Source organism: Polistes fuscatus, unplaced genomic scaffold (genome assembly GCF_010416935.1).
Source record: "Polistes fuscatus isolate 324 unplaced genomic scaffold, CU_Pfus_HIC Scaffold13, whole genome shotgun sequence".
NCBI classification, from domain to species: domain Eukaryota; kingdom Metazoa; phylum Arthropoda; class Insecta; order Hymenoptera; family Vespidae; genus Polistes; species Polistes fuscatus.
Genome location: NW_025113031.1, coordinates 1,947,600 through 1,967,247, shown reverse-complemented (window position 1 = coordinate 1,967,247; position 19,648 = coordinate 1,947,600). Strand labels below are relative to the sequence as shown.

At 31.6% G+C, this 19,648-nt stretch overlaps 2 protein-coding genes across 10 annotated transcripts; one reads left to right on the top strand and one right to left on the bottom strand.

Moving 5' to 3' along the window:
- Nucleotides 1-788: 788 nt before the first annotated feature.
- LOC122513959 (WD repeat-containing protein 44) lies at nt 789-6,861 on the bottom strand. Of its 3 annotated transcripts, none has more exons than XM_043630499.1 (7): nt 6,437-6,861; nt 5,947-6,118; nt 5,486-5,870; nt 5,235-5,362; nt 4,888-5,025; nt 4,525-4,818; nt 789-4,438 (listed from the first exon to the last, which is right to left on the bottom strand). In XM_043630499.1, the coding sequence occupies exons 1-7, from the start codon at nt 6,502-6,504 to the stop codon at nt 2,705-2,707; spliced, it is 2,919 nt and encodes a 972-aa protein (XP_043486434.1). In that variant the 5' UTR covers nt 6,505-6,861; the 3' UTR covers nt 789-2,704. The 3 variants fall into 3 exon arrangements, with proteins under 3 accessions (XP_043486434.1, XP_043486433.1, XP_043486432.1); XM_043630498.1 differs by having other exon boundaries at nt 5,235-5,581; nt 5,657-5,870; XM_043630497.1 differs by having other exon boundaries at nt 5,235-5,870.
- Nucleotides 6,862-7,042: 181 nt separating this feature from the next.
- LOC122513960 (synaptic functional regulator FMR1) lies at nt 7,043-18,071 on the top strand. 7 transcript variants are annotated; one of them, XM_043630505.1, is made up of 15 exons: nt 7,043-7,286; nt 7,708-7,760; nt 8,413-8,563; nt 8,675-8,838; nt 8,983-9,148; nt 9,276-9,346; nt 10,657-10,728; nt 12,264-12,411; nt 12,608-12,745; nt 13,200-13,238; nt 14,112-14,255; nt 14,397-14,604; nt 16,129-16,344; nt 16,736-16,834; nt 17,019-18,071. In XM_043630505.1, exons 1-15 carry the CDS (start codon nt 7,236-7,238, stop codon nt 17,198-17,200), a joined length of 1,902 nt encoding a protein of 633 aa, XP_043486440.1. In that variant the 5' UTR covers nt 7,043-7,235; the 3' UTR covers nt 17,201-18,071. The 7 variants fall into 7 exon arrangements, with proteins under 7 accessions (XP_043486440.1, XP_043486441.1, XP_043486438.1 ...); XM_043630503.1 differs by having other exon boundaries at nt 7,160-7,286; nt 17,023-17,138; XM_043630506.1 differs by lacking the exon at nt 13,200-13,238.
- The last annotated feature ends 1,577 nt before the right edge of the window (nt 18,072-19,648 follow it).

The window sequence follows — 19,648 nt, the reverse complement described above, 5'->3', positions numbered from 1 at the left end:
ATTTTGACCAGATATTTCTGTCTGGATCATCATTTTTTAAATTGACAGAATGAGATTGCAAGGAGATACGGATGTGAATAATTTCTTTATTAGCGAGTTTATATATGTGTATATATAATGTTATTGCAATCAATGCATTTTTAAAAAGATTTTATAAGATTATTTATTAGGTTGAAATTATATTATTATTCTTAATTATTGACGATTTGAAAAGTTATATCCTATTTGGTCACAGTAATAATCCGATATTTTATTCAACAACCCATTAGTATTATATTTTACCAATGTGAAGATTTAATTTCTAGGCCACGAAAAGCCCGCCTTGGAATAAAAATGCGCGTCGAGAGCTTCCAATTATCGACACTCTGGCGCTAGTGTAGGTCGAACAGGGAAGGAACAATATTACCAAGAACCTGCGTATTTTAAATTAGGAAATTTTAATATATTTATTCGATTATGGCATCATTTTCTTACCAATTTTTATAAACAACACTTGAATATGTTTTGACATTTTTTTAAATAGTTAAACATTTTCCTCTTCTATTATTAATGGAAATAAATTCTATATTAAATTTAGGTTTACAAATTTTTTAATTTTACGTTCATGTGGAATTATCGATCTAATATGTTGTGCAAAAGATTTATATATTTGAATTATTTTCAAATAATATAGCAAAACAGTATTGAGAATAAAAAGTAATATATGTGAGAAAAATATAATAAAATGTATTATATATTATTATTTTTTTAAATTAAATACTGGTTGAAGAAATAATTAAAAAAGATCATTTTCTGGTACGATAATTTGATCTTTATTTTATCTAATATTTACAATTGCATTTACACAAAATACCTACATTCCTTCATTTTCCTGCATATTTACATTTAAATTACAATATAATTAAAATATGTTGTACGTTATAGCCAATCCGCGAGCTGTTCCAATTGTCGTCGTACTCTGTAAATAATATTGATAATATCCAAGTCGTGTGTTCTTCTCATTGTCGTTTAATAATTAATTATATAAACAGCCAATGATCGTTCTGTTTGAATTTATTTCGTGTAGAAAACGAAAAGAAGTACAAATTTTTTTCTAATAGTCTTCTTCTGCAGAATTATATCACACTGTCTTTTTCGCAGATTGTTAATCATTTTGCGCTTCTTCTTAAAAACTTTATTATCTGCTTCTCTATAATTGACAGGTCACGAAATGTATAATATTTCGCAGACAACGATACTACCACCGGATAAGAATGACATACATTATCTTACACCATGACCAATACTAATTAGCGAGTGTCGTGAGCACGTGACAATTTCTATACTAAAACGTTTAATGCACAGGAATAACCATATATGTTTTTTTTTTTGTAATTTTGTTTTTTCTCTTTTTTTTTGTTTGTTTGCTTGCTTGCTTGCTTTCACACCGCTTGTGATGTTAAATTACGTGCTTTAACACATAGTGTGATCAATAAATTATGTGAGCCATCTCAAACGTTGATCTAAAATCTCATATATTGCGAGTGCAGCAATGTTGCCCCCTCCTCTTTTCTAAACGTATTTTTACGAAGAACACTTTTTAAGAAAATTACATTAATAATGTATTTTGACGTTAAAACACATTACTATATTGTCTTTCGTATATTGCGCCATATATATTTACTTTAAAGATTTAAAAAAAATATTTTAGAAATCATTATTCAGATTAAAAAATTCTTAGCTTAACAGTAAATTATCGAGTTTATCTATTCGCAAAACTTTACTTATTCAAATCGTTCCTCTAATAATTAAGTCGATTATTATTGCATTGCAATACAAGCGTAAAATGGTTACGCTTTCTTTTTCATTTCTCTTCTTACTTTTTCTTTTTTTTGGTTTTGTTTTGCATTGCTTTTTTATGAAAATGCTCTCTTTGCGCATCTCTCTGCGTTTCGATAGAAAAACGAAAACAAAAAAAGACACGTATATTCATTATTTTTTTAATTTTTTGTTGTTGTAAAAGAACGGTTGTGTATATTTTTTTTGTAACGTAACTTTGGTGGTTTATACTTAAAAATATAACGACTACGCGACTACAGTGAACCAGCACCGAAAAAGATATTTTACTTAGGAAATTATCAAATGTGTGGCTTATTTGTGTGTATGCTTGAGTGTTCGTTTGGTGGTTTGTTTTTTGCAAAAAATGTCGATTAAAGAGGATTACATAGTCATCATCACATAGCTTTACCAATAATACTTTTAGTCTCTTCGGCAAAAGAGTAAATATATATGTATATATGTATACGTATATATTATGAGAATTATCATCATATATGCATAGGCGCGCGTACACGTCTCGTGGCTACGTTTAAAATAAGTTTCTTTTTTTTTTTTCATTTTTTTTCATTTTTTTTTCTTTTTTAAATAGGCGTATATCACGTAAGAGCTTTGAAAAATATATGTGTATATCGCACGCGATAAATAGTTCTCTATTAACGATTAGGTAATACTCGCGGCATATAACATATAGAATTTGTTTGATAAACTTCCAATAAACAGCTTGTAGTTATTTAATACCGTTTAACCGCATCATCATCACCATCATCATCATCATCATCATACAACGTATCAGAGATTCGTGATATTGAATAAAGACAAAGAATGCTTTGATATTTAATTATTATATCTATTCGACTATTCATTTTTTATGAATAACGATGTTGCGTTACGCGAGAGCAGAAGCAGGTAACGAACTGTGTTTCGGTTTGGTTTTATTTAAGAAAACCTTGATGAATCCATTGAAATCAGCGCTGACAAGTACGTGACCACCGCAGCCTTTAGTACGTTGCTCTACTACAGGATCAACTGGTGCATTGTTCATATTTGAATGTCCTATACTTTTAGAATCATCCTTTCCTTCCCATTGCTCCCTGGCTTCTATCTGTTTAATGATACTATCTGGATTTGGTGCAAATACTGCACAAGTAACAACAGCATTGTGAGCTTTTATTCCTTCCCAAAAGTCATTACGATCTCTACGAACGCTTGAAAATTTGGAATAATCGTGATGCGTCTTCCATATGTAAATGCATTGATTTTCTGATCCGCTTACTATGTATTGACCATCCGGACTAAAGCTCGCTTTTATTTGACTGCTTACGTTAACGTATCCCTTGTACTTGCAGGATAAATTTAAATCTCTTAAATCGTACAAACGTATTCGACTATCGTTCGAGGTAACTAGGATTTTATCTTCGCCAGGCATCGGTTCGATACCACTTATTTTTCGTCCGGTTGAATTTTTTCCTCTCGTCGAACGTACGTCTATTTGAGTATGATACTTTAAATGATCGGTGTTATAAAATATACATCGACCGTCGTAAGAGCCAACGACTGCGAATTTGCCATTTTGACAAAAGTTAGCAGCCGTAATTAGTTTTGTTTGGCCATCTACCTCGTTCCATACAGCTACCTTCTTATCGGGTATATTCCAGAGACGAAGTTTACCATCGAGCGAGCCGGAAAGGAAATATCGATCATCTCGTGGATGAAACACTATCGCTGTTACAAAGTCTATATGCTGAAAGCAACATAAGCATTCCTTTCTTGATATATGCCATAGTCTGACGGTCTTATCCATAGATGACGATAAAACGAAATAGTTCTTCGACCATGAAACGTCTAGTAAATCCGACGTATGTCCTGTATACGTACAGAATGGCTTTGGCATAAATGGACTTTTCGTTCCTTCTATCTCACTGAAGGCACTCGCTACGACGTTAGGATCCTCCATAGATTGCTGAGATACTAAAGATTCTTGAGACGGCGTTGGACTGACCTTCTCCGCGTTATACTTTGTTCTCATATCTTGGAAATAGGAGAATGCATCTCTTAAAACCCAAATTCTTAAAACACGGTCCTGTCCGGCAGTACCTAATAATCTACCGCATGCTGAAAATTTCATACACCAGACTGGACCAACATGTTCGCCACTAAGATCCTGTACATGTTGCAAACAACTGAATTCGTATGGGCCTTTGTGACTATTGGATGCTTTTAATTTGATGTATTGTTGTTCCCCAGGGTAAACGTCGTCGACGATATCCATCACATCTTCTTTGTGTCTTGCGTGTGATACTTCCTGAGCGATAGACTTAGCTTTGTCCATCGTTTTCTTAACCGTAGATCCTAAAAATCGTTTTAGCTTTTGCGTTCGCTTACGAACTCTACCAACTGAAACATCCTCGTCAGGTGGTATACTCGACATTTTACTATCCACGCTTTCCTCATCACTTTCTTTCTCTTTTTCCAAACTGGAATTACTTATGTACTCCGAGGTAAGTCTCATTATATGTAAAGATAAAGGATTAATGCATTGTGGTAATTTATCTTCGGCTATGCTTAATGGCACTCTTTCTCCTGTATCCAAGTTGAGTACAGTTACTTGTTCTAATATTTCCTAAAATCATATAGTTAAGACAAATATTAGATCTGTTAATTGATTTTTTAAATCGATATTATTAGCATTGATTGTATTGTAATTACCATATCTGTAAGACGTTTTCCTGAATCAGTTCGCGTTCTTACAAACATATTTAATTGTTTCACCATATCTTGATCACCAGCAGATTTTCGTCTTTCTCTAGAACCATGTGGACTAAAGCCAGGAAGTTTATGAGGGCCTAAAGAATATCGACCGATACTGTTGCTCGATATAGATCCCATAGGACTACTACTAGATTTATCACTAGATCGTACGCTAAGTATTTCTGCTTTCATTCGTTCTATTCTTTCTAGTTCTTCGGTCGACGGTCCTTCGGCTTTTGATTTATCTTCATCCTAGAAAAATAAATGATAGTATTCTCAAGATATTACTTATTTCCATTCGTACATTTTCTCGTTACTCACTTGTGGCTTCACAACGTATTGTCCTTTGGTCGCAGATCTTATATCAAGAGAATGTTCGAATTCTCTTGTAATAGACTCAATGGTACTTGCTGGACTTGGTAAAGGAGAAGCTGGTACTAAGATTTCTGTAGTAGGTGGCTGAAATTTGTATATTCATGTAAAGAAACGCTTTTGAACGTTAAATTATGAAAAAATTAGATAATAGAGAATTGAGAAAGATTTGTCAAACCATTATGTTCTTACGTATGAATGATAGGCTGCGTATAAAAAGGACTAGAAGGAATTAGGTGTGTAGGTCTATTTGTTGTTTTTTTATATAGAAGAAAAAAGATATTAGAATATCTTACAGCAAGATCGGTAGGCGTTTGCACTTTAGATTTCTTCTTACGTCTTGGTGGTGCTACAGGCACGTCTACTTTTGTACCATCCTCCAAGGCCTTTCCATTATTTTTTGTACTCGCGATGACGTCGGGTTCTTGAAGCATCACAGTCTTGTCACTTTGCGGACGAGAGACATAATCACATCTACCGTTAACAGAGGATTCCTGAAGGATATCCCCTGATAAGGTAAGGACGCTTGATGACTGAGACAGCTTACCAGACGTAGTATCCTCGTCTTTGTTTTGAATATTAGCAATGGAGGACATCTGGTTTTCACGAGTAATAACAGTCGATCCAGAACACTGGGCTACACCTGGTGCAAGTATCCCAGAAACATTATCCGTTGGACCAGCTAAAATTCGACCTACTCGGCCTAAAGAAGTCATACTTTGCAGACTGAGAGTATCATGTTCTATTATTCGGAACGGGTGGGTCGTTTTAGAAGGCATCGGATAAACTCCTTCGATGGAAGAAGTTTGACTATCCGGAGGAGAACTATTGACAGGAATATCTTCATCTTCTGTCTGCATGCGTTGTCTCAATTCACGAAATCTCCTTCTACCCACAATCTTATCCGTATGTGTCACCTTTCCATCTTCCTCCTACAATGTTAATATAGATTGTTAATTTTTATTATATCAGATGTTATTTATTAATGTAATATTATGTGATACTTACTAAAAGTCTATCCTTGCTGTGTACTCTTTCTAAAACTACATTATCTTTAATATCAGAAGTCGGTTTAGGGTCTGCAGGTTTGACAAAAACATCATCCACTATTTCTTTAGTAGAATCCGGTACACCCTGAATTTGTATCTCTGCGCTTGTTGAATCACGCTGTCTGACTTTCCTATAATACAATTATTATTACATTAAGCGATGAAATACATTCATATATATATACATATATATATGCAAAGAACCTGTTGTTTCAGTACAGATCATTGACTCATATTTCTCAATATATTTCATATAATTTAAAATATTGACAAGATAAACAAAGGAATAATCTGGAGATGTTTATTATGTAATAAAATAGTTAACTAAAAAGATATTTGTAGAAGTTATTAATACAAAAGATATCAATGAATTGAAATAAAATTGCATGAATGTAAAATAGATTTTAAATGATATGATAAAGAGGCGTAGTAAAGTAATAAATAATTACTTCGATACGCGATGGAAAGAATCGTCCTCCGCGTCGAAGAACTCCTCGGAATCGCTGCTTCCAGACATCGTCGTCCTTGGTGAACGATCGCCGTTGACACTCTGGTCAGCATCGGTGGTAAGGTCGCAACGCGCGTCACGCGATCGCGAAGACAGTAGTCGTGAACGTAGAAGGAAGGTAAGAAATTTCAGGACGCAATAGGAAAGAAGGAGACATCATTCAGTTCGCTCTCTGTCTATCTCTCTCGCGAGGATAAAAGAGAATAAGAAGGAGCGAGGATGAGGCGATGCCAATGAGATTAGAGGAAGCTTACGCGAGGGACGAATGCGAGGGTGAAGCAATGAGTGAGGAACTTACTAGTACGCACACGCGTAGTACATAGGTTTGGTATGCGAATACATATCAAATACATAGGTACTTGTTATACGCACGTCATGTCGTTTGTACAGGGCTAAAAGTCTGAGCGGAGCTGGTGATGGAAGTAGCTACAGAGGAGTGAGATGGAGAGGGTAAAAGAGAAAGATAGAATAAAACTAAGAGAGAGGAAGAGAGAGAGTAAAAACATCCATGTCCAAGTCGAAAAATAAAATCTCTAATTTTTTCTAGGGAATTTTCTGAATGCTCTGAAGTTAGTCGAAGTGGCAACCCTGTTAGAGAAAATTCAACGAGAGCGCCATGTCGCTCGAAGCGATATTGCGATTGGTCGAACGGAACGAGTTTCTTAATCTCGAAACTCGTGCCGTTGCCCGCTCGTCGGCATGCCTGCCGCAAAGGAGGCGAACCGTCACACAAAAGCAAGATGGAGGATCTCACAGTCGAAGTATGCGGCGAAAACGGAGCATATTATAAGGTTCGTTCTGTGGAAAGTATAGAAAATGTTGAGAGGAAGATGAAGGCCGTTGATAGTACGTGCTACGAGCCGTGAAGAGCTTCTAATATAACGTTACGCTCGCTCGTACTTCGCGAAAGCGCGCACCTCAAATGTTCGCGAGGTAACGCGGCTTCTTCCGACGCCATGTCTCGTTTGACAGGGCGTGAATTTTTCCCACGAGTTAACTTTTCGTCTATCGTGATATCCCACGTCTGGATATATACTGGTTAAACTCTTACGTTTAATCGTTTCACCTAGAAACGGATCCTATCTACGCATTAACGATGGCATTGTCTAACGCGTGCCGCTGTCACGTCCAGTCTCGATCCATGCCACTCGATGCGTTTTCATCATTTTTATTTCATATATATTTACATGATTTCCTTTTCATCTTTTTCAGGCCTTTGTCACCGACGTCTTTGAGGAAGAAGTTCTGGTAACATTTGAAAATGAGTAAGTTTCTTCAGCTGTTACTTCCAAGCTCCATTACATCTACAATATTATAGAAGAGCTTATACTACTATCTAGAAAATACATACATACTAGAAATTGCATCATACCAACGTTTTTTATTACCTCGTGCTTTAAAATTCTAAGAAAAAGCTTATTAATTATTTATTTTATTGCTTACTTACGAAATTATTAATGGGAAACTATCACTTTGTATTTCTTAACATGTTCATGTCCATGTTTGGTCATCTCTCTTGCCCATTAATCTTTTGTTTAATGCACTTGCTAAAGCAAAGAAATATTCATTTTTTTTATTCACAATTATATTATTTTCTAATGCTTTTACTTCAGTTTGATCATATTTGTTGCTATAATGGCATATTTACTTGTTAAATAATTAGAATTTTGTTTAAATGTATGCTCTCTTTATTTTATTCCATTACAAGTATATTGTTATAATATAAAAAAAAGATACAAATGCGGTATTGCTTTATTCGCGTATTGTACAAGCCAATATTATGCAAAACTTTTGATTTATATTAATTTAACTACATAGCCAAAAGTTTTAGCATCTAAAAAAAAAGTTCATGCATTTCATATCTTATTTGTACTGTGTATCATTTAGTATGACTCAGCATATTATATGACATTTTAGCTGGCAACCTGAGTCCAAATTCCCTTTTGCTCAAGTACGATTACCACCAAAAGATGGTATCAAAGCAGATTTCCAAGAGAACCAAGAGATTGAAGTATTTTCTAGATCTAACGAACAAGAAGCATGGGGATGGTGGAAAGCCCTTATCAAGGTTCGTAAACATCTGCATAAGTATTGAATAATTTGATTCGAAGTACTTTAAATGTATTTATTATATAGCGTTATGCGATACTATGTAATTCACATTTTTATTATCTTACAGATGATCAAAGGAGGTTTTCTAGTAGTCGAATATTTGGGATGGGATTATACTTATACAGAAATTATAAGTAATGAACGACTAAGAGTAAAAAACCTCAATCCCCCTATTGATAAAAATACATTTCACAAGATCGAAATTGAAGTACCTGAAGATTTGAGAGAATAGTAAGTAATAGTTTAAAATTATGATATAAAAATTTGATTATCTTTTAAATCTGAATTCTAACATTGTCCTACGCATTAATGTAAGTTTATTCTTTTATTGGAAGATAATATGGATAGCATGTAATTTAATTTATTTTATTATAGTGCAAAAATGGACAATGCCCATAAAGAATTTCAAAAAGCTATCGGGGCAGCAGTGTGTCGATATGTGCCTGATCGAGGAGTACTGCTGGCCATCTCCCGTCATGAAAATATACACCGTCACAGTACCATGCTCCAAGAAATGCATTTTCGTAATTTATCACAAAAGGTATATTTTCTTAGTCTAATAATCAACTATAATTATTTTTGTAATATTTTTGATAAAACGTTTGAATCATCATCGGTGATCATTCATCACACTTTCGTTGTATAATTTTATATACACTTATTTATAGGTTTTGCTGTTGAAAAGAACAGAAGAAGCAGCTCGCCAACTCGAATCTACGAAACTTCAAACGATGGGGGGGTAAGTCAATGATATAATAATTCATCTCGTAAATTAAAAGTATGAATCTTGTGACATTCATCACCTGCCCTTATCCACATACTGTCCTCATAACCATCCTGTCTGTGGTTTGCATTTACTGGCAGAAATATGTTCACAAGATTTTTAACAGATGGCTATTTTTGCAAGCAGTGTAAGCAATATTTTATTCAATTGACGCTTATTAATTATTAATTTAATCATTAGTAGGATTAATGATTAACAATTAGAGGTCTCATTGCTTTGAAATTAATTTTTATATCGTATTACAATTTAAATATTAATTCTTACAGAATGATTTGTCTGTAGAGAAATTAGTTAATGTAATCGTTAATTGTTAATTAAATTAAATATTACTTACAACACTGTTTACAAGATTAATTATCATATAACTTTATAGATATACAAAGGCACATTACTACTCATTTTTCATGTACTAATGCAATCTCATTTATCTTTCATTAGTACCATAACTGTAAATAGCACGCATAAAACATAAGCAAAGTACAATAAGGAAATCTATGTGGAGTGTAATTTATTGCATTAACAATTTTACACATAAGCATGTTTCTTTGATAATGTGTAATAAAAAAAGAAAACAATTCTTTTTATTGCAAAAAAAAATTCTTAAAGAAACATGTTTCTTAGTGCAGTATCATTAGTTTTGATTTTCGATTATAAACGAAGTTAATTTACTTCGATGGCTTGATGCATCCCTGTCCAATTATAACATCCAGTAGGATAAAGTGATCGCAAGGAGTTATTTTCTACGTTTTGAAAAATTTTGGTTTATAGTAGACCACATTATAGGAACAATTATTTAAGAAAATTGATCAAATTCTTCAAGCATAACTCATATTGTTTTCTTCTACATTTCAATGGCATTAAATTAACAAATTTCTTTCCATACCGTTTGGCAACATATATTTAAGTTTTTAATTAATGTAATTTAAATGCGACACGGAGATAAAAATATTGAGTTGATTTTCAAAGATTTTTGCTGCAGCCATAATTCAAGCAGTAAGCTGTTTCCTCCCATTGATCATAGTTGAGTAAGTATTCCAAAATAAAATGCCAAAATATTTAATAATTTGATGCAGGTATGTGTGAGTTGACTTTTGTCTAATATAATTTAATATAGATAATTCAGTAGATCAGTTGGAAACAAGAAATGACACACCTATTTATATTCTTTATGAAGGAACAAACAGACAGAATGGAAGGGACATAGGGTAGGGCCATCTAATATAGAGATTTCACTGAGCTACACCAGAGTTTCTTTCTCATTTCAGCAAGTTTAGATCTTCAAACTTTATATATCAGCGTGTCTCAGACTTTGAGGCAGGAGTGAGAACAAATTCAAGGTGAGATCACAGCAGCGTGGTTTAGATATAAGTTAGCTTACTGTATGACAAGCTACACAGCTGTATTTTCCCATTGAAAGATAAAATTACACTATAAATATGCATGCTTCGGCGTTGTGTAGTTCTTTCACAGAGATCATATGCTTTTCAAATACACTGATACAAGATCTATATATATATATATATTTATATTTATATTCTTTTATTTTTTTTTATGTGCTCCGTAGTCAATTTTGAGTGATTGTGTAAAATAGTTAACTGATACATAAGCGTGTAGCTGTGATCAATTTTTTTTAGTTACAATCTTTATCTTTAAAGTCAAGTAGAGTTTTAAGTTCATGGATTTATCTTTTAAAAGGAAACATTAAACCTTGGCCTGCCGATGTTTGAGAAACACTGATATATTCCATGTTTTGCACATATGTATTTAAATAAATGGTGGCTCTATCCTATGCTGATACATGACGCGAATATACACATGGTACCACATACTGTATATTATCTTATAAATAAAGGGCATTTCCTCCAATGATCCTCCAATGATCAACAATGTTAATCAATATAAATTTATATGTGGTAACTACTTTTATCAAAATTTCTTGTAGCCAAATTTTAACATAACTTCATCATCTCTTCCTTCAATTCATACACCCTCAACATTTCATTATGTGTATTCCATATATATACATAAATATATTATTATAATATCATGATTTTTAATATTACAGTTATAATTGACTTTGCATGCCAATTCGATGATTTTGAAATGCATAATTTAGTGTCAATATACTCATTTTTGTCAATCATTTGAACATCAATATTTATGCACTTTAATTTTTTTATTTTACAGTAAATGTTAATTTATGTATGTTCATCTTGCATGATTATTTTTTTGCATTACTATACATATTCAGATAAACTTTCGGTAAAATAAGAAAATATTATTCTCTTACATAATGTATTTATTGTGGAAAGTTATTCACTCGAATCTGCCAAAATGCAAGCCACAGTTAAAAGAAAAGAAAATTTTTTATATTTATAAATATAAAAATTTATATTTTATGAAACAAACATGTCGCATTTGGCATGTTATGATATATGAATATATAAATATATATGTTTATGTACGTACATATATATGTATTTATATATACATACATCTTATTTTATATATTTACTGATATATATAGTTAAGGCATGTTACTTTCTGTGTGATACGATCATTATTATCATATTATAATATTGGAGAGTTTAAAAAATCAGTTAGAGATCATTTAATATAACATTAAATAATTAATTATCAACGGTACGTGACACATTGGCACATAATCATAATTTTATTTTATATTTCACATAGGATAAATCAATCGATTATAATTATTAATTTAGGAGACCTTAAATTTGTTACATGGAAAAACCACATGTTATCTTTCCTTATCATCTCCTAATTTTTTTTTATAGATATAGTGATGTCTGATATCTACACAGTGATATTCAAATGCAAATTGTTACGATAAATATTTTGATGTTTGTAGATACACAGATGAATTTAATGTTCGAGAAGACCTCATGGGACTAGCTATCGGTGCTCATGGTGCAAATATACAACAAGCAAGAAAAGTAGATGGAATAACAAATATAGAACTGGAAGAAAATTCTTGCACATTTAAAATATATGGAGAGGTAAAGATTTAAATATATTAAATGAACAATTTGTTCTCTCTCAAGTTTGTAATTTTATTTTGATAAAGCTGTTGCATTGTCATATTTATTTCAATACTTTAGTATTTATCAGATATCTTTGATTATGATTGCACGTTAACAGAAATTTATATATAAATCTTTTTTTTTTTTTCTTTTTTTTTTTTTCTCATTCTAGACGCACGAAGCTGTCAAAAAAGCTCGTTCAATGTTGGAATATAGCGAAGAGTCCATTCAAGTTCCACGCGTGTTGGTAGGAAAAGTAATTGGCAAAAATGGTCGCATTATACAAGAAATTGTGGACAAAAGTGGTGTAGTAAGTATTATTTTTATTAATATTTTTTGTTATAAATTTATATTGGTAAGTTTTTAACTAATTAATTGCTTGAAATTAAAAACTGAAAGTAATATTAAATATGCTTGGTTGCATTAATTTTCATTTTCAGTTGATATTCTAATCGTATTATGGTCAGTTCTGTTTATGTAGTATAGGGACAGTATATCATAGACCCTCCTCATCTATTGGTGTATCTACATTTTTATTCTGCAGGGTATACACAAACTTAATTTATATTCACTTATTAAAGTTTGTCCCGCAAACAAGACTAATTCATTTTATAAAATGTGGAATCTCTATGCATTATTAGTTTCAGTTTAACAGCCCTCAGAAAATTGGCAAAATCGATATATGTTTCAATTGAAAATGGAAGTTATAAATTAACATAGAGTTACGTTGTATTTGATATACGTGCATTGTTTGTTCTCGGTAGATAACAACTGGCTCGAGTGGGAATACTCACACTGATAGAGTAAGTATATTACATTATATTGTTTGTGGAATTATTTCATCTGGTTCATTGTATCAATTGAATATGTTTGAAAGCACTTACACATCTTACATGAACCACTCGGGCCAGTTTTACTTTTTCAATAAACACATCTTTGTGATTTATCAATATTAAATAATCACCTGCCGGAAAGATATCGTTAATCATATTGCATTATAAGTAAAAATTGTTTAATTTAATGAATATGCCTCTCTTTCTCTCTCTTTCTTACATTTTATGATTATTATACATCATCTGTTTTCTTATTTTATATAAATGAATGTATACAATAACTATGAAGCAAAATCTCATAGTATATATAGGGTCTTTGATAATGCCAAATATTAATATCAATCCATATATGTAAACACATATCTTTATATGCCAAAGTATATCTATTATAACTTATAGGAAACATATATATATATATATATATAACAACATTATATGAAATATTGTTGTGACAATTAATTTATTAGTTAAATATTTTTTAAATATTTATCTCGTTTCAACTTTAGTATATCAAATCTTTCGCATAATAGAGTATTTACTTGAAAGAAAAAATATATGCCACAAGGCTTTTCGTTTTTCTATGTCAATTAGCAAAGTTTATTACGGTGTGGTTACAAAATGTAGAGCTGTTATTACAATATTATTAATGCAAAAATAACAGCCTACATTATACTGCATATTTAGATAAATTTTACAGACTGATCAACATTTCAATTGACGGAAATAATAAACAACGATGACTGAAAACGGATGGTATGGATATGAAATAGAATTACAATCTGTATCGGTAAAGCTAACTTTTAATGGTGTTTAGGATTTATGCTAAGACAATATACATTTCAGGTACGAGTGAAAATAGAAGGCGACAACGAACCGCAACCGACGATCCCACGAGAAGAAGGCCAAGTACCATTTGTCTTTGTTGGAACAGTTGAGAGCATTGCGAATGCCAAACTTTTGTTGGAGTATCATTTGGCACACTTAAAGGTATATTCGTAGATTTATTGTTATCCTTTATGATAAACATACGAAAGATATACATTATATACAGAATTATATTTTAAAAAAGTTAACATAAATATATCTAAATAATCTTTAATGTAAAACTATGGGTATTTGATTTTCTAGGAAGTAGAACAGCTACGACAAGAAAAACTAGAAATTGATCAGCAATTAAGAAGCATGCATGGCTCAACAACTGGACCAATGCCTAACTTTCCACCAACAAGGCGAGGAATGGTTACTGGGCCCGAAGAGGGTGGTAGTGGTCGTGGTGGACGAGGTGGCCAATCTAGAGGACGGGGAAGGGGTAGGGCCCCTGCCAGACATAATGCCGGTAATGCTATTACTGATTACATCAACAATATAGAAAACACGCATAAACGTGACGGCAGAGTTCGTGGTGGATCTGATAACAGAGACATTAACAATAGAAATCATCTCATTACTAAGTAACAAACAATTCGATCTTTATTACTGCTTTGTGATAATATGCCGAATTTTATTACATTACACTATTTCATTATAAGCTTAACTTACGATGCATTCTTCGTCAATGTATGTGTTAATTATCTGGCCTCTCTATAAGTATTAATTTAAAATGAAAACATGTGATTTAAAGAACTATACACTGTATCAGAGAATTGTTTTTAAATATCACGAAAATTGTTACGATTTAATTACACATTTTGGAGTAATTTTTACAATTATACATTGTACAGCAATAATATCTTAGAGAGTAGGATTGTTTTGGATCACTATATATATAGATAGAGTTCTAACAAAATCCTTGTTATTGTAGTACTTAGCCTACGTTCTTATTCTTTATAGTAACTACTTATTGTTAGTATAAGTAAAATAATGTAATTATTTAATTTTTATTCATACTTTTTTACCTACTGATCTATATAACGTCATAAATACGAGTGCAAAGCATATTAAACTTTGCTTTCACTTTTCTGTTATTTGATTCGAATGTTTCTACACTTGTTACGAATTGAATAGATGGAAGAATTATGTTCTTCAATTTTTACATGTCCATATTCTTAGGAAGCAAATACATTACATCTCTTTCTCTCTTTCTCTTTCTGCACATTTTATGCAGTTGTAATTAGAAATATTTCAAATCTGTATCTATATAATAATAGTAAGCATTTTTACCATTTTTACAAGATCAATACCAAATAAGACTGTACTCTAAGAACACATTTGTTATAATATCTTTCAAGAGATTCATTATTATAAACTGACTTCAACACATGTACAATGATGGCACGTATAAATTTACTTCACAATTACAATTTATTTCATATACATATAAATATTATATAATACAAAAATATTTTTGAAAATAATATGAAAGTATTATCATAATATTGGACAATAATATGTATTTATGTACTAATCATGCTGTCGTTACATTGCCTTGTTTAAATATCTAATTGTTTAATTAAACGCGTTGCGAATTTAGAATAAAATCACAGTATGACTAATTTTGTTAATTTTGTATTATGATCATATTTATCTAATATCTAAATAAAACTTATCTTGGACATAAACATACTGTGCATAAAATTAATTATTACAATCCAAGTTAATAAAAGGATTGATTAAATGAACTCATTTTTGTCTCACGATTGTTAATTCGTTAATTTCGTATACAAGAAAAAATTTAATGTATGTTTCGTTCAGTAATAAGTTTTATTTCTTTCTATAGATCATATTAAAACTTTTAATTTGAGAGTTGGGATTTAATTTCTTATTTTAATAATATTATAAATGATCTTTGTATGAGGTTTTGATAATTTTGTTCTTTTTACTTCCACATTGTTTCATAGTTTTAATTTTGTTTCTTTTGTAGGATCACGTCGTGACACCTTAGACGGTAATGAAGATCGTGTACGAGACCTTCCACCAAGAGGTGGTCATCAAGGTGGTGCAGGAAATTCAGGGTACATGGGGGGCAGACAAGGTCGCCCACCGGTTCAACGTAGAGATCGTAGAGACGAACGTCGTCGAACGACAGACGACGAAGACACTGTTCTTGATAGTCAAGACGTTTCGAGCATTGATAGAGGTAAAATTGTTCTTTAAATCGTGTATGAAAGAGAGAAGATGAGAGAAAGTGAAAGAAAGTGAGAGAAAATGAGAAAAAATCGCTCCGTCCTAAAGAATATACTCATCATACATAATTGATCATGTAATACTTCGGAAACGTAGCATGAAACACGGTGCAAACATTTGTGACCATCTAACACTAATTCTTTTTCTTTTTTATTCATGAAATAATAATTACTAATATATATCTATATATATACATATATATATATGCAATTAATGACTTGTGTAAGCTAGAGTGCAGCTTTGTTTTTGTATTGTCATCCTTTTTTTGTCTGAATGTATTAGATAAATTAGAATAATGTTCTTTACCTATTGCTAAAGATGGTCACAATAATTTGTATATATAGAATCGGTGTCGAGTATGGAGGGAGGTACAAAAGTGATCAGACGAAGACGAGCTCGGCGATCTCGACAGAGAAGTTATACGCCAACTAATAGTGATAAAGGTAAATGAATATTTGTGTTTCATTAATTTCACGATGTTTTTAGGACGATCGATCGGTTTTTTCTCAAAGAAAATGAAAGAAAGAAAGAGATAGAAAAAGATGATGATAATAATAATAATAATATTAATTTTAATTACCGTTGTTGATAATAGTATAGTCAGTGTTAAAATCTACATTTGTTCAGGCAGTAATGCCGGACCGGGTGACCAATCAACAATAACTAATAAGGAAGGAACACCTGCAAATGACGTATCTGTGGCGAACAATAGTTCTCAAGGTTCAAAAGGTCATCCTCGACATCGTCCTCCCCGAATGCAGTTGAGCAACAAGCCTAAGGAAGCTCTGGTGAACGGTACCAGTGGCTAAACAACCATAATGGTTAACCGTAACAGCTGCTACTTACGTATAACACTACACCTGATGATGAGCTATTAACACCCAGCACGTAACATGACGTATACCTACGCAAGGACTTCACGATTATGGATCGCGACATGATTAGTCTACGCTCGTTGTTAAGACTGTTTGCTACCGATAAGAATATGACAGTTTAAGAAATGGTCATTCTCCTTAAACACATTTAAGGACACATATTAATATCCATGCATGGTTTAGTTTAATGATAGTAATTATGCTATCATGTTTGATATACGGATACATTCATTGGGAGGTAGTAGCAGCACAATTTGGTAAAAAGGGTTCCCTGATTGTGAAACTGTGCCTCATTTTTATACCGAGCTCTTAACTTACATGACAGTGCTTTGGGTGTACTTTATAAAGTATCTCCATTGGCACTCGTTAATGTTTAACGATCCAATAATAGGCTGGATATTCGCGGCTCGTACGTCAATTACCAATTTGATTGAATTTCACCTAGATATGCCGTTAAGCTTTAACGAATGCATCCAATAATTAAAACCCTCTTTTTCTTCTTTTTTTTTTAATATCTTTGATTTTAGTTTATTATATTATCATAATTGTCATTATTAGTTGTTAATTAAAGCATTTATAAATTGATAAGAGATAGATCATAATGATATTTTGGATTATTAATTATTCGTCTGCATTCTTAAAATGATTAACTGAACAGGAGAGAAAATTTCATTTTACTGGATAATGTTTTACAGTTTAAGAGGACAAATAAAATAAAATAAAATAAAATAATACGAAATGAATATTGCTGATGATTTTGTTGTGTTGTTTGAATATGTTATATTTTTATACGTGAAGACTAGTAGAAGAACGAATTAAATATGAATTTAATGATTTTTGACAATGTAATATTCAAACTGTTCGTTAAATATTCATTTTTTTAAAGTTACGCATAGTTGATTGTAACACAAGTTTATATTATTCTTTTATATTAGTACAATTTAATTCTAACGAATCATTTAAATATTATACTTTATTTTCTATATGTCTTAAAAATATAGAACAAAAAAGAAAAAAAAAGTATACTAATTCAACGAAAAATAATAATAGAAGTGTAAAATTGTTAATCATAGTAATTAGAAAATATTTTCATATTATATACAGTTTGCTGAGAATATTCTTCTGAACTGTAAAACTGCCATGAATGAAAAAAAAAGAAAAAGAAAAAAGAAAGAAAGAATCTTTTTTGTCCTTCGTATCTACATTTTAATAGACGATTCATTAATTTTTACAGATAGAACCTGTAATGATATTTAACGAATGAATTTGTACCACTGATTAAGTTGCTTAGCGTCATAACTGGGATGAAATTTAATGAGATACAAGAAAAAGTGGATTTCGTTGTTAAATTTACAATGGTAGGCGGCAGCTGTAAGAAATCCTGGTTCTAAGGTGTTCCCAATGATGTTCCTTCTATTACTTCACAAGATTTGAGTTTTTTTTCTTTTTCTTCTTGGTTTACGGTTATTAATAGAGTTGTTAACGACACTAGATTTTTATGTTTCAATACTGAGTGTTGATTAATAATACCACGATGAATGCTAAAATGACTTCTTTGATTATATGGGAAAACACAAACGGGTGTGCACAAGGAATTAGACTTTTATTTCTGAGTACACTTCTTTACGTGGATTTAGCTTTTTTTTTACTACAGTATAAGCATGCTATATCAAGTATTAGAATTTGATACGAAGTTCATTTCTGCATTGTTTCGTATGATTTAAAAAGAAAGTAAACGTATACTTAGTAATACCAATGTATGATGTGCCAGAGAGAGGGAATGATAGATGTTTTATGATATCTAGCTGAAGTGCAGACTTAGCGCATACCTTTATTACTATAATACTACTTAGTCGAAATGTGGATGTCTGAAAAAAAAAAAGGAAAAAAAAATAAACTGGCTTTACTATACTAAGCTATAAAATAGATATGATTGACTGTTTTAAATTGATTATCAGTGATATTCAAGATTCAGTTATCAATTTAAAACAGCTATCTCTTCTTCCGGATATGACAACTAATCGGACGTGTCTCATGGATTTTGCAAAAAACGCATGGCGGTTAATGCAACACATTGACACCTAACAAAACAGCTGCCATATAATCTGAATATTTTTATGGCAGCCCAAAAACTGAGATATCCTCCAACTTGCTTGTTTCAGATACATTTGTATTGATTGCAATTTGTGCATAATTTAAGAATAAAACATTTCTGTACATAGACTGCTCATTAGTACATTGAACAAAACAAAACAAACAAAGAACAAAACAAAACGAACATAAACCGAAATTTTGGTGACCTCTCCTTCATTAAAAAAAAAAAAATTATTATATATCCAACGAACGCCAATCCTTTTTATCCATTAACATTTTTTCTTAACA

Excerpts from the sequence above, each read along its gene's own strand:
- LOC122513959 (XM_043630497.1), bottom strand. The coding sequence starts at position 6,504 with ATGTCTGGAAGCAGCGATTCCGAGGAGTTCTTCGACGCGGAGGACGAT. Across the intron at positions 6,119-6,436 it reads TCTTTCCATCGCGTATCGAA|GAAAGTCAGACAGCGTGATT; the intron begins GTAATTATTTAT and ends ATTGTATTATAG. Across the intron at positions 5,871-5,946 it reads ACAGCAAGGATAGACTTTTA|GAGGAAGATGGAAAGGTGAC; the intron begins GTAAGTATCACA and ends TTAACATTGTAG.
- LOC122513960 (XM_043630505.1), top strand. The coding sequence starts at position 7,236 with ATGGAGGATCTCACAGTCGAAGTATGCGGCGAAAACGGAGCATATTAT. Across the intron at positions 16,345-16,735 it reads CGTTTCGAGCATTGATAGAG|AATCGGTGTCGAGTATGGAG; the intron begins GTAAAATTGTTC and ends TTGTATATATAG. Across the intron at positions 16,835-17,018 it reads GCCAACTAATAGTGATAAAG|GCAGTAATGCCGGACCGGGT; the intron begins GTAAATGAATAT and ends ACATTTGTTCAG.